The 15,631-nt window shown below is 43.6% G+C and overlaps 1 protein-coding gene across 2 annotated transcripts in view; it reads right to left on the bottom strand.

The window, feature by feature from the left end:
- PPP4R3B (protein phosphatase 4 regulatory subunit 3B) overlaps positions 1-15,631 on the bottom strand; it is an 80,033-nt gene that overhangs the window by 50,894 nt on the left and 13,508 nt on the right. For both annotated transcript variants that reach the window (XM_068232426.1, XM_068232427.1), the window contains exons 2-4: positions 12,990-13,045; positions 5,951-6,049; positions 5,084-5,707 (exon numbers count right to left, since the gene is read on the bottom strand). In XM_068232426.1, the coding sequence (XP_068088527.1) occupies positions 5,084-5,707; positions 5,951-6,049; positions 12,990-13,045 (779 nt within the window). The remainder of the gene's footprint in view (positions 1-5,083; positions 5,708-5,950; positions 6,050-12,989; positions 13,046-15,631) is intronic.

Raw genomic sequence — 15,631 nt, 5'->3', positions numbered from 1 at the left:
GTTAAAGGTTCTACCTAAACAGTTTGTTGTTATGTCTTCATATTCTCTCCATGACTAACACCGGATCACATACAACTGTCTGTAGCAATGTAATAAATCACAGGTTGTGTGCAGGCTGCAGTGTCCTGACAGAAGTTACTCAGCAGGAAGTAAACTAACAAACACTAAAGTTAGCAGCAAGCGACTGAGGGTTTATTATGTTCAAATACACAATGTACACTTTTCATGCGTTTTCCGATCCCAGTTTATTTCTGGACTAGAGAGCGACACAACTAAAATCAAAACACAGAGGAATGTATACAGGACACAAAATCTGTGGTCATTTTCCGGGTACAGGAACTGGAGGCACACGTGACAAGAAGATGTGATCCATAATTGTAACGCCCACAAAAAGGGGTGGCACGTGTGACAAGAATATGTGATCAGTAATGTAATGGCCACAGAAAAGGGTGGCACACGACAGGAATGTGTGATAGTAATGTACTGGCCACAGAAAAGGGTGGAACATATAAACATGTGCTCAGTATTTTGGAGAGTCTCCTTTGTCAACTGTGAAACCAACCAATTCTCCTAGCAGTGTTCTCTTCAGAATTTTTTCAAGCCAGGTGGCATTATAAAGTGGCCAGGTAGGGTAAGACAGGGGAATGCTGGGTCGGCTTACAGCATAGAAGGATGAGGAGGCGAGCAATTGACAGCAGGGTGCTCACCAAAATTAGCATCCGGCTAGAGCCTGGGGAGAATACTTACCAATCTCCTCCTGATGCCCAACCCTAACCTTCTGATCCCAGCTAAGCTCCCCTACTTCCTAACATGAACTTTTGTAACTGGCACCTAGTCAACAGGGCTGGCTGTATGCTTTCCTCTGATGCTAAACGCTACCTTCTACCAAGCAGAAAAGCATTTGCCATTGGTTACAGTTGTTCCATTGCGTATTGAGCCCCTGGTGGACACATAACCGTGAACGCAAACAACGCTAGAAGGCAGCTACACGCAGCATCTCAGAAAAAGCTATTGACCATGGCCCTCACGCAGTCGCCGCTAAAAACTCCCATTCATCTAAATGTGGGAGGCGCCGCTAAATGACAAGGACGGACGCTGGCAGCCATCTGTCATCTATCTCTACCCTGATTAATACCTTCTGCTATCAGCTTCAGCCTCTGAGTAGCATGGCTGTAACAGAGCTTAACCACTTTAGCCCACAGGATGTAGCTCCTATGTCCAAATATGCATGCTGGAAGTAGGAGCTACGTCCATGAAAAAAAAAAACGGAGCAGCCGGGGTTCGCAGGATCGGAACCGCCGGAGTGTGCGGGCCGCCCGTTAGCCTGGAGATAAATGAATGGGAAATTAGTTCCCTTTCATTGATCTAAGTCCCTTAGAACAATCGCTGGCTTCTGTGGAGAAGCAGCGATTGTTCTGTTACACATCCCCTCTTCACTTCCTGTAAGTACGCTTACAGGAAGTAAAAAAATAAAATAAAAATAATTTTGACTGGCCATCTTGTGGCCAAATAGTAAAACTACATCTACATTCACCATTTACATTTAAAATTAACGGTTTACCTCCCACACGCCCAAAAATACTCAAGTAAAATTTTTAATTAGAAAAAAAATTACAATTAAAAAAAAAACAAATAGTTACCTAAGGGTCTGAACTTTAATATGCATGTCAAGTGGTTATAAACACTAATATTTTTTAAAAATTATTAGCTTGTAAATAGTGATGGAGGCAAAACTGAAAAAATGCACCTTTATTTCCAAATAAAATATTGGCGCCATACATTGTGATAGGGACATAATTTAAATGGTGTAATAACCGGGACAAATGGGCAAATAAAATACGTGGGTTTTAATTATGGTAGCATGTATTATTTTAAAGCTATAATGGCCGAAAACTGACAAATGATTTTTTTTCCCATTCAAACGGGTGACTGAGCCAGCAGCAGCATCTCATTTAGACGCTGTCAAATATGGAAACTTTGCATTCGATCACTGCGTGACATTTTGACACCTGCAGAAGGACATGGAAGTAACACAGTTCGCCAATTGGTGGGATCGAGCCCATCGTTTGCAAACTGAACACCTGGGTGCTCCCAATTACAGCGAATTCCCCCAAGGGGTGTTCGTAAATAGCGTGGGCTTTCGGGGGACTGCTCAGCATCTTGTAAAGATTCCCAATATCTACTTAAAGAGAATCTGTATTGTTAAAATCACACAAAAGTAAACATACCAGTGCGTTAGGGGACATCTCCTATTCCCCTCTGTCACAATTTCGCCGCTCCCCGCCGCATTAAAAGTGGTTAAAAACAGTTTTAAAATGTTTGTTTATAAACAAACAATGGCCACCAAAACAGGAAGTAGGTTGATGTACAGTATGTCCACACATAGAAAATACATTCATACACAAGCAGGCTGTATACAGCCTTCCTTTTGAATCTCAAGAAATCATTTGTGTGTTTCTTTCCCCCTGCATCTCTCATGCACTGAAGTTTCAGGCTGCTCCTTTCTTCCTGCAAACAGCTTTGCCCTTGTCTGTAATTCCTCACTATGTGAAAGCCCAGCCAGCTCAGAGGACGATTTATCCAGCTTATAAAAGATAAGAGAGAAGAGAGAAGCTGCTCTAATCTAAATAACACACAGGCAGTGTGCATAGAGGGGCCTGGAAGGCGGAGTTTATAGCAGAACCACAACACTGAAGAACTTGGCAGCCTTCCAGACACAGGCTGACAAGTCTGACAAGAGATAGATAAGTTGATTTATTACAGAGAATGTTTAAGTACAAAGTGCTGCAGTAAGCCAGAACACATTAGAATAGCTTTTGGAACTTGTAGGATGATAAAAAACAGGATGCAATTTTTGTTACGGAGTCTCTTTAAAGAGAATCTGTACTCTAAAATTCTTACAATAAAAAGCATACCATTCTATTCATGATGTTCTCCTGGGCCCCTCTGTGCTGTTTCTGCCACTCCCTGCTGCAAACCTGGCTTGTAATTGCCAGTTTTAGGCAGTGTTTACAAACAAAAGACATGGCATGTGATAGGCTGAGAGGAGCTCAGTCTGTGACTCATACAGAGCCTGCAGGGGGCGTGGAGGGTGTGTATAGCTTCTGCCTATAATGAGCAGAGCAGCACATTTTTGCCTGAGCCCTACAAAGCTGTCAGAGGAAAGATGATGAGATTATATAACAGAGATAATGCAGCCACTGTGCAACTAGGAAAGGCTGCAGTAAGACAGAGCACATTAGAACAGGTATAGGAACTTATGGGATAGAAGAAATAAGGCTGAAACTTTTGTTACAGAGTCTCTTTAAAAACACCTTTCATACAGCCCCATTTCTATGAAACCAACTCTAATCCAAGGGCCTCATTTCTGGACATCTTCAGTGTACATATACAAACACTATTTTCCGAAACCTATGAGACTGCATCATCTTTTCATAAATCACATACCAAGTCCCTTTAACCTTTCCTCATCACTAATCAGCTGTTCTCCTCCCTCTAACCACCTAGCCAGTTTATTTTTATTGCGGTTCCTCCCATCAGAGCTCCAGGGAAACTGAGCCTTGCAGCTACTCTGTGTTCCAGGTCACAGCAGCAGTACTGATGCTCCCAGTCACCCTGTTCCCATTTGGGAGTCTTGACTTTACTCAAAGCAACGGCACAGCATACGGTAACACCTCAGCATGTAGACTCCTCTGCCCATGCCCACTGTGGCTGCAGCAAGAAGAACCAGCTGTGATTATTAGCCATGAGCTGCCACAGGAGTGTGACAGACTGGGGGAACAACCAAGAATAAGGCAAGTCAGGTAAAAAAGGGCACTGGAGATTTGGGTGCCACTTTATCCAGTGTTCGCCCCAGATTTTTTTTCCAGCCAGGTGGCATGAAAAAGAAGCTGAGTGGGCACAATGAGGGAATGTAGAGCTGGCAAATCTCTGCTTTCATCATAGGAGGAGGAGGAGGCGACAAGCACGAATGACGATAAAAACAGCATAATAGGTGGCCACCAGCAATAGCCAGAAATTAGAAGCCAGCTCTCATTTAAAGAATTCCAAAGGGGCCACACTTCAAAAGAACCGCATCTGAAGCTTGCTCCCGGCTGCAATGCATGCTGGAAGCTGTATGTCGCAATGCATGGCATGCCGGGAGCTATAGTACGGCAGGAGATGCACACACATCTATAGACTACAGCTCCTGGCAATGCCTTGTGGGATACAGCTCCCAGCATGCATTGCTGGTTGGGAGCAGGCTTCAGACACGGGTCCTTTGAAATGCGGATGGGATGCCAACCATTACGGGAACGGGAGGCTACCCGAGCTACAGGAAGATTCAATGTAAAGGAAATACATTCTGTGCTCAGTTGCCTTTAAAGTGGACCCGAGATAAACTTTTACTCATTGCATAATTGTGTTTCTTTCATATAGTTTATAGGGCATTCCTCAAACCAAATACTTTTTTTTTGTTTTGTTTTAATACTCTAATTCCCTATAAACTAAACAAGCTTTGCCCACAGCTTTTCACAGTGCCTTGGCACTGTAGCAAGGGCTTAAGGGAGCTCATTCTGGGCAGGAGGAGGTGTTACTAGCCAGAGATTTCAGAGGCGGAGGAGAGGGGAGTAACGTTTTCACAGGCTGAAGGGAGGACATGCAGAGCAACTGTGCCTGTGTGTAATGACAAGCAGAACATGGCTGCTTTCATTGTATCACAGGAAGAAATAATCATACTGTTGAAGCGGTTTGCAGCTAGATTTGTAGTGTAAACTTTCTAAACTTTAGATAAGATATATAGACAAGTTATTTGTTATATATAGTTAGTTTTTCATCTCGGATCCGCTTTAAAGCTTTGCAGTTAGCTGGTTAGTATGTAGGTCGTATTGTGTTCTTTCGGACAAAAAATAAAGCAATGAGTAGAACAGAGGCTGAAGGTGAAGCTTACAAAGAATGAACATTTTCAACAAAAGCCAAGACAATGTTTTATAGTGTGTTCACCATACTGCATCTTACCAGATCGCCCAGTACCGCCAGACATTTTCCGGATACAAAAAACAATGGCATACTGAATTAAAGTACAGGGTTGAACAGCACTCACCTGCAGCATGCTGACAATCTCCACTTTGTTGAAGAAAATAAAAGACGTGAGCGTAGAAAGAAAATTGTCTTCAAACACAGATGGTGTGGGCAAGATGACGTCTTGAATGTACTGTACCCTGTACGTTTGGTGAATCTTTTGCCTAAGTTCGGAGTCTGTTATGGGGATTACTTCCTTAAACTTTGCAGTTTTGGTCAAGAATTCCCGGTGTCTTTTTGGCTGAGCCAAAGATGGGTCATACTCCAGGCAGCCCACAACATCCATTATGCACTCATCTGAAAACATCACCTCAAACAGAGTTGCTTTATTGAGAAATAAGATTCCCCTAATAATCTCATATAAATGGTGCAAACCTTCCGTGTTCTCCAAGTCTTCACAGGTCGTGAAAAGTTGCAACAGTTTCTTGATATAGCCTTCATTCTCCAAGGCTAGTGCTAGTTTCTCTCTGCGTATAGGCGATGACAGGACTGAGGTAACGAGGTCGGCAATCTCTTCAAGTTTACTGAGTTCACAAGTAGGAAGATCAATCAAGCTGCTTGTTTCAGGCATCTCCTCGAAGCGCTCCTCTTCAGACTCATCAATAGGATCTTGTGTAACTTCCACCGATGGGTCTTTCCCCTGAACCTAGAAATCAAAATTAAACATTGGTCAAACCAAATATGCCTCAAAAAGGAATATGGAGACAACCCTATGTATTTACTTTTAAAGAATGTTAGATGCCTGGCAGTCTTGTTGATCAGCTTGGATGCATTAGTGTCTGAATCACACACCTGAAACAAGCATATATGGTGGGGACGGCGCATTCACATAAAGTCTCTTTAAAGTTTACCTGAGACCAAACCAACGCACATAAATACAAAAATGTACCTGACATATCTTTTCCCAGATTTCATCACAGCCGGCCTTTTCTTGGAAGCTAAGAGCCAAATCATAGTTTTCTGCTTCAGACCAGACAATCAGCGTGTCCTATGAGGAAGGAAAACGCATCAGTCACCAAAAACACAACCATTTTCCTTACCTTTCCCATGAAAGACAAATGTTAACTAAGGTACAGTAGTGGCAAATTAGAAACCAATTTTTCTACTTTTTCTTGAAATTCGGTGCATTTTACTACATCAGATGAGATGCCATTAGCGCACAGCGAGCAGGATATTTACCTCAGAAAGTAAAAGCTTCATTTTTATATAGACATAAAGCCTCATATACAGGAAGCATGTCACACTGTAGGGATTGAGACCTGATCCCTCAGGCGACATTACAGGGCCATGTTATGCAGATGTGTTGCTAGCCTTCAGGCAATGTGTGGGGGTGGGGGTGTGTGAGCTGATGGAGTGGGAGTTGATGTCATATGGCAGCCAGGGTAAATGGGGAGAACAATGGTCATCCCTGGCCAAAGTGTTAGAGCCGTTTCACACATGGTAGATTCTCAGCAGGGGCAGACATCATAGCTGAGTTTCATCTAGTGTGCGTACAAAGCTTAAAATGTACCCGACATCTTAAATGCAAGCAGGGCTGTGGAGTCGGTACAAAAATCCTCCGACTCCGAATCCTCAGTTTATGAAACCACAGACTGACTCCAGGTGCCCAAAATTGCTCGACTCCACAGCCCTGAAAATAGGTGTATTTATACTTAACCTGGGGCTTCCTCCAGCCCCATGAGGTGTGTGTTCTCCCTCGCTGTCTTCTCCGCCCGCTCCAATGTCTTATTGCGCACTTTTGCACATGGGTGGCCCGGCCGTACTACCGCACAGGCACAGAATGCTCCCAGCTGCAGGAGGCACCAAGAAGACCCCGGCCTGCCAGATTACCGTGCCAATAAGAAAACAACAGAGCGGCCGGAGAGGGAGACCGCGCACCTCATGGGGCAGGAGGAAGCCCCCGATAAGTATAAATACACCTATATTTAAGATCTCAGGTTTTATTTAATAAAGCCAAATCCTTACATAAAAACACAGGAACTGTCACACCGAAATGCTGTATGTAATAGAGACTTCATGTATTAAAGTACTGTGTCTTATAGAATACGGCTTCTGAGGTAGACATAACCAAAGCATCTGCTGACACGTCATGATAACAGCACCACTCACCACAGCTCGCATCTGATAAGAGTGGCTCTTGGCTTCCTGGGTGGAGATAGATTCCCAGAAACATAAAAGGGAGCTTAAACCATGGTGCGGCTATGAGCAGGTGGTAAGGTAGGGGAATTGCATGCAGTAAGCAACATTATCCTACATGGAGCTTTTTTTTTCATGCATCCAAAAATCAAACTGCAAGGGGGGGGGGGGGGGGGGAACACATTAAAAAGCCTAAGGACACCTGAGGTGAAAATAAACAATCGTATCTATCCTCCTAAAATGACTTAAGATATTCTACAGTTTTATATTTAAATCTAAGTTTTTACTGTTTTATTGTTTTTGTTCAATGACACATTGAAGTATGCCAGAGCTCAAATCTATGAACTATTATTGACCCTTTGTATCTCTTTTCTGCTCTCAGAAGCCATTTTCTGCAAGCAAAGTGTTTTATAGTTGTAATTTCTTATCAGCGATGGTCACACTGTAGTCTGTAACTATGTAGCATAGTTATTTGTGTGCTAGGCACTGTACATACACGTCTATCTCATGTCACATCGGGTATCCTTTAAATTATTGTACAAAAACTCTTGGATGAGACCAACACACCAAAATCAACTGCATAGATATGCAATTTTTCCATAAAGACGGCCACACTAGTTCTACTCCTAAAGGTGCCCATACACTCGCCAGATTGGCAGCAGATAGATAAGAAATGCATCTGATGGTCTATCTGATGCGTTTTTAGAACATTTTTTACCAGGATAGAATTCCAACAGATTTCAGTTTGAAATCTATTGAAATTCGATCTGATGGCATTTTTTTGCCATCAGATTTCCATTAAGGCCAATGCAAACTGATAAGCAATCTCATCAGATCGACCTAAATTTTCCACCCTGCAAGTTCGATGGAAATCGATCGAAATCGGCCATCGATCGGTCGATTGGCCAACCGATTTGCGATCGATCGATCGATCGGGATCGATCGGTCGGCCAGAAAATCGGCTGAGTGTATGGGCTGCTTAAAGGTGCCCATACACTCGTCAGATTGGCAGCAGATAGATAAGAAATGCATCTGATGGTCTATCTGATGCGTTTTTAGAACATTTTTTACCAGGATAGAATTCCAACAGATTTCAGTTTGAAATCTATTGAAATTCGATCTGATGGCATTTTTTTGCCATCAGATTTCCATTAAGGCCAATGCAAACTGATAAGCAATCTCTTCAGATCGACCTAAATTTTCCACCCTGCAAGTTCGATGGAAATCCATCGAAATCGATCGAAATCGGCCATCGATCGGTCGATTGGCCAACCGATTTGCAATCGATCGATCGGGATCGATCGGTCGGCCAGAAAATCGGCTGAGTGTATGGGCTGCTTAAAAGTGCCCATACACTCGTCAGATTGGCAGCAGATAGATAAGAAATGCATCTGATGATCTATCTGATGCGTTTTTAGAACATTTTTTACCAGGATAGAATTCCAATAGATTTCAGTTTGAAATCTATTAAAATTCGATCTGATGGCATTTTTTTGCCATCAGATTTCCATTGAGGCCAATGCAAACTGATAAGCAATCTCATCAGATCGACCTAAATTTTCCACCCTGCCAGTTCGATGGAAATCCATCGAAATCGATCGAAATCGGCCATCGATCAGTCGATTGGCCAACCGATTTTCAATCGATCGGCCAGAAAATCGGCTGAGTGTATGGGCCCCTTAAATGTATGCGGTTTGGAAATGAACCAATCAAATACAGTAGCTGAATTTTGATTGGTCATATTACAAGCTGCATAATTTGCATACAGTGGGCTTGATTCACAAAGCGCTGCTAACCTACTCTGCTGCTAAATACTTTTTTGCGTGATAACCATTGCACTAAGTAGGTTAGCACCGTTTTGAGGTATAACTGCGCGCGCAAAGTCCGGTGCGCACGGAAAGTCGCATAGGATTTAATGGCCGCATAAAACTTTACGCGTGCAAAACTTTATGCACACTAAAGTTTACGCGCGCAAACTATTACAAGTGCATTAGCACGCGAAGAGGCAGTTTGCACGTGATAAGCAGCTTTTCACTGGCGTGCTAACAGTTAGTACGCTTTTGTGAATCAAGCCCAATGAACATTAACTCAAATTTATTGGCATCTCAATGACCATCTGTGCTCTTATCTCTGCGTGCTTTAAGAGGACATCACTGTCCAATAACATCTCTGTGATATAGACCCCAAAATCACGGATAAGGTACTAAGGGCCCGATGCACGGAGCAGCGATAAAACTGGCGTGCGCTGGTATCAAACTGCAATCTTAATGTGGCCATACACTTGTTAGATTAGCAGCAGATAGATCATCAGATAGATCTCTGATCTATCTGATGTGTTTAGGAACATTTTTCCAATAGATTTCAGTATAAAATCTATTAAAAATCGATCTGATGGCATTTTTTTTTTTTGCCATCAGATTTCCATTAGGTCCAATGCAAAATGATAAGCAATCTCAACAGATCGTCCTAGATTTTCCAGCAGGTCAGATCGATTGAAATCGGCCGCAAATCGATCAATCGATTTGCGATCGATCTGCCGCTAATCGGCTCAGTGTATGGGCCCCTTTTCTGGTACTAACGACAAGGGAGGCAATGCACGTTACCTTATTAGCACAATGAGTGTTGCTATAGTAACGTGCATGTAACTGGCTTAACACACACTGTCCCCTACCATTAGCACCAGTGAAATTGTGATGTGCTTGCTGCGCAATTTTACTACTGCTTTGCACGTCAGGCGCAATGACATCAAACTTGCCAAACTGTCTGTGCTGCTTCAGCCGTGAGTGTGAGGTCAGTACAGGCAACCTCCATCTTCTGCACCTGACAAGCTGCTTACTTTGGCCCCAGACACTGAGGGCATCCTCTGCCTGGCTAAGCTAAATGACACGCGCGGCTGCTTTTCTGCCCATACGCGGCCCCTTCGCACATGCGCAGAAGAGCCGATTGGCGTGTACGAGACAGATTACCGGGAATGATTGCGGCTGAACGGAGCCACTCGGGAGGACAGCATGGGACGCATATGCGCTCATGGGGCTGGAGAAAGCCCTGGGCAAGTATCAAATCTTTTTATGCCGACATCTCAGGTACACTAAATCACAATTGATCATTCTGCTCAGGAAAAGCTGCATGTGTACAAGGGGTTCTCCAGTGAAACTTCTTATAAAGACAAACATAGAATACACTGGGACATGAAAGCATTTAGGCCAACATGCTTTAAATATACAAAATAAACCTCTGCCATGAATCGAATTTAAGATCAGGCAAAATCTAGTTCAATGGTTTCCAAGAATCAGCAGCAAGCTGGAAGACAAGCTGAGAGAAGTGGGTAGGCCACTGGGAAGCAGTCTGTGCAGTAATATACAGTGGAACTGCATACAAGAGACATGACTGATGACAGGAAGACGACATCAGTGCTGCAGGGACTAAAGAAGAAAATAGAAACATTTTACCAAAGCAGTTGTGTTTGAGGCAGGACAGAGACACACGACAACAACACATGGTTTTACTCTAGTCTCTCAACTCACACACCCAAACATGACTCAACTCATTTTCCTCTGACACCAACTCAGGTCAACAGCCGATTTTCTTACAAATGCCTCGACATTTCCAAGCATCGGGTCAGTGCAGAGACGTACAAAAACAAGAGAACTTGTCATGCAGCAAAAATATGCTGCAGAGAGGCCAGTATCTGCCCAGCTTGAAGCAGTTGTATCCACACATATGTAGGTATGTGCGTGCAAATGAAAGGCGGGGTCACTTTAGGACAGTTGTGGTGGAAGGAATTGGCAACAAACACATTCTTGAATTCAGGCTTCAAAGAGGAACTCCAGTGAAAATAATGTAATAAGAAAAAAAGTGCTTCATTTTTAGAATAATTATATCTATATGATTTAGTCAGTGTTTGCCCATTTTAAAATCTTTCCTCTCCCTGATTTACATTCTGACATTTATCACATGGTGACATTTTTACTGCTGGCAGGTGATGTCAGTGGAAGTAGCTGCTGTTTGATTTTTGGCAGGTGGAAACAGTTGTGAACAGTTATTTCCCACAATGCAATGAGGTTCACAGATGGGAAACTGCCAGTACCATGGTCCTCACAGTTTCCTGTGGGCGGGGTTTCACCACAATATCAGCCATACAGAGCCCACTGATGATCAGTTTGTGAAAAAAAAAAAAAAAAGATTTCTCATGTAAAAGGGGGTATCAGCTACTGATTAGGATGAAGTTCAATTCTTGGTCACGGTTTCTCTAAGTCACTTTGCAGATGGGTAGCTCAACACCGCACTTTTCTGATCCCTTCAGGTGACAGTATGCCACCAACTCCTGCACAGGTATGCATGCATGGGTGCTTTGTACTGATCAATCATCTGTACTACGCATGCGCGACGTCAGACTTGCGTGTGTACAGTACAGATACGCTTGTCTTCCTGAGGAGGTTACCCAAGGAGAGCCAAGGAGCTATTCGACTTGGCAGGTCGAATAGCTTTTTAAGAGGGAAGGCGCGGGAATGACAGAACTGTCTGATAACTGGGAAGGCTCTATGGAATCCAAAGCCTTCCCTCTACATAGGTATGTAATAGACCAGATGTACATTTTTCACACCAGATTCCTCTTAAATCAAGGGTGTCAAACTCAAATACAAAATTGAACACTGGGACCAAGTGGCAGGCCAACCTCAATGTCTAGTGGCCAACTCCCTCTCTTATAAAATTCCCTGGAGTCTAATGTCCCCCCCCCCCCCCCCCCCCAATATACTTCTTTAGAGTCTAGTGGCCATCCTCCTCTTCTATACAGTTCCCTGGTGTCTACTGCTGCCTCGTCCCTCTAATATACAAGTTCCCTGGTGCCTAGTGGCCACCTCCCCTATGGGTAAACCCCTTGCGGGCCAAATATGACTGCTCTGTGGAGCAGAGTGTGACATGTTTTAAATAAAACATTTGTATTATGCTTTTCTCCTGCTGGACCTAAATGTTTGGGTAACTAAAGGACACATGAGGCGACCTAAGATAGATAAGTTTTACTCGCCCTGTTTTTCTTCCAGCTCTTGTACCCAGGAGCGCCCAGGATCATCCAGAAGCTACGCACAGCCTTCCCCTGACCACAGCTGGGACCCTTTGGAAGTTGGCGGCCATGCTCCTGTCCGTGAACAAGCACGCCTGCACTGAGCCGGATGCCTCACGCCTGCGCCACAGCATGAAGCAGCTCGGGTTCAGCTTTTTCTCCCGAGCCAGAGTGGCTCCATGCTGTTGCACAGATGTGAGGAATCTCACGCCCAAGCAGTGCTGCCATGCTTGTTCACAGAACGGAGTGCAGCCTCTCCAACAACTTGTTGAAGTACCAGCGCCAGAATGGCAGTAGAGGCTCTCCTCTACTGAGGTAAGTACCTAAATGGGGCACTTTTTTCCCTACAGGTAACACTATACTATAATATTACTGGGAAAGAGAGGGCATATAAAAAGGAAACACACACACACACACACACACACACAGGTCGGCAAAAGGATTTCAAATAAAGGACTTTAAAAAGGGAAGTTCCAGGTTTCTCTGTTTACATAACTGGATTTCTCTAAGCAATGCCTCCTGCAGTAGCTCAATATACAGGTTTTAAGACCTGAAGTTAATAATTTATATTGACTACAGCTACAAAACACAGAGGACCACACCTAAACCTTCACAATCAAGGCTGGAACAGTCCTGGTCTTGTAAAAAAGATTTTATGTAAAGGAAAGTAAGAACAAACTGTACAAAAGGAAAGTCTGGAGAAAGTAGCTCAGGATGGGAATGCTCTTACCTGCTGCTTCTGATATGCAGTATTTGGGTTTATCTTTGATTCTAAAAGCAGTGAACCTAAAAACAGAAAAGCAATAAAGTTTTACACAATTCAAGAATAACAGTTAAAACGACAATAGACATTCATAAAGCATTCCCGCATGTGGTAATACTGAAAACAGCTGACTTTACCGAGCACTTAGCAAAAGGTCAATTCATAAAAGCTGTTACCGCATAAAAAGCTGACATTCCTGAGCAGTGAGGTAAATGACCGCCTTGTGCAGTGATTATCTCAACACGTCACTAAATGTCAATTCATATAGATTAAGCCGCATCTACACACGTAGATGCGGCCGCTATGCTCCTTATCAATCAAGCCGCTGATGCGGCTCGATTGATAAGATCCAACAGGACGGATCTTGCTTCCGCCGATTCCCTGCTCGCTCCCCGCGAGGGGACAATGGCAGGGAATCGAGCGGAAGATAAGCGGCTCCGGCGGGGAATCGTATGCGGCGGAGAGCGGGGAAGCGGCGGGCACGTGGAAGAGGCGATCCGGCGGCTAATAGAGCCGCCAGATCGCAGCCTCATCTACGCGTGTAGATGAGGCTTTAGAGCAGGCGTTATTGGGACAGAGGATACTGCTTGCTTTGAAGGGGTGATAAGCCAGTGGATAACAGCAAAGTTAATGGAGACAGATCTCCCAGGCAGCAGCGAGAGCCAGAACAAAAAGAGGCTTTCCAGAATACCCCAGGCTGTGTTTTTTAACCTCTTGGGTACCTGGTTTCATGTTTTTACATCAGAAAGTCTGCATGTGTAACATTTCTTGAAGTTCTTCTAAGCTGTGGCAATTAAATAGATTAAACACTTAAAGAACAAGATCATCTGCCCGAGAATTAAGTATGCAAACGAACCAATTAAAGCTTCCATGTACAAATCTTTATTCAATACACCACAACAAAAAAAATCTAAAATCAATTAATATGAGAAAACACATTGGGGTCCTGGCATGATGATTATATATCACAAGGATACCAAACCTGATACAAAAAACCTCTTGCATGATATATCTAATCTGTATTTTTTATTATACAGGTATTATATGATCTAGGTTCCTGTCACTAATGCTTTCCTCTAACGCTCATTACTCGATCGTTGGAAAACTAGCGATCAACAAAGTTTAGCGATAAGACAACAACGATGACGCATATTTGAATTCAGTGACAGCACAATAGTCTCCTGTCCAGACAATCACTAAAATGAGGACCTGGAAGTGCAACATTCACAACATGTGAGTATTTCAAATGGATCGAGCCTCGGCTATTGTGCAGTACGAGCGATTATAGGCCCATACACGTCTGATTTTTTGCGAACGACGGGTCGTTTGAACATCCCGTCGTTCAGTCAAAAGCACGCCGAATCAGGCGTGTGTACAGACTGTCGTTCGCGTGATAAGACTGAGTTTGAGCGATCCGCCCACGCGAACGACAGTCTGTACACACGCCTGATTCGGCGTGTGGACAACTGAACGACGGGACGTTCAAATGACCCGTCGTTCGCAAAAATCAGACGTGTGTGTATGGGCCTTAACAGCGATAATTGTCCGAACAATGGACAATAATCACGGCCTTTTTTATTTTTTTAAATGAGTATGGTCCAACCTGTCAGTTTCCAACAACCGCACGTGTGTATGGATTAGGGACAGCTTCAGAGATTTTCCGCCTCTGCTCCCTTACCCCTTGAATAAGGTAAACAAGCACAGGTTTAAGGAATGAACCTACATGTCCCAGTAAACCTACATGCAGCAATAAGTTATGAGGAGAATGGGGCCGTGCGAGACTTCGGATAACAACATATCTGTAACTAGCTTGCATTTCTCCTTTGCAACCAACTTCTGCACACTAGTCAGTGTTGTCCAAAGCAGTTTTGCCGGATGCTCCAGCTGGCTGATTTTCCTGGCCAAGTAGGGAGGGATTTTGGTGGTGCTGGGACTAAGCTACAATACAGAGAGGCTGATAACTTGGGCCTTACTTTGAGCACTAGAAAACTATAGCAAACTATGAGGAGAAGAGGAAGCACACACGGGGATGCTGGGACTTTGGCACAGAAAAAATGCTGCATTTGGCACCACCCACCATTGGCCACATCTACTCCAGCTATAGATTCACCTCAGTCACTGCTGAAGAGGTTTGTTTGCAGCTGCGCCAAGGGAGGCCAAGCTGCTTCCTGCACATCACTGTGGTCAGGTGAGCAGGGGTATAAATGTATAGCCAGCAGATGAATGGTTCTACTTACATTTGTAACGAAAGCTACTCTTTACAGCTTGTGAACTATTTTTTTTTCCCAACTTAAAATAGGCATCAAGGTGGACACTAAGGATTCAATTTGCAGAACGATCGTTTACAAAACAATTCCTCGCATGAACGATCGAAAATCATCATTTGGGTCCTCTAATGTAAAAAAAAAATCTCAAACCAATCCAATCAGATTGATGGGATCGATTGTATTAATCTGATTGGTTAAGAGTTTTTTTTTTTTCCCGTTAGTGGTCACAAACAATCATTTCCGATTATTCATATTATTAGTCATTCAATCGTTCTGAAACAATCATTCAGCAAATTGTACCATTAGTGGCCACCTTAACGTCCAGCAACTGAGGTCAGTTTG

The sequence above is a fragment of the Hyperolius riggenbachi genome, chromosome 4 (assembly GCF_040937935.1).
Source record: "Hyperolius riggenbachi isolate aHypRig1 chromosome 4, aHypRig1.pri, whole genome shotgun sequence".
NCBI lineage: Eukaryota > Metazoa > Chordata > Amphibia > Anura > Hyperoliidae > Hyperolius > Hyperolius riggenbachi.
Note: the sequence above shows the minus strand (reverse complement) of the source record. Positions and strands in the feature narration are given on the sequence as shown.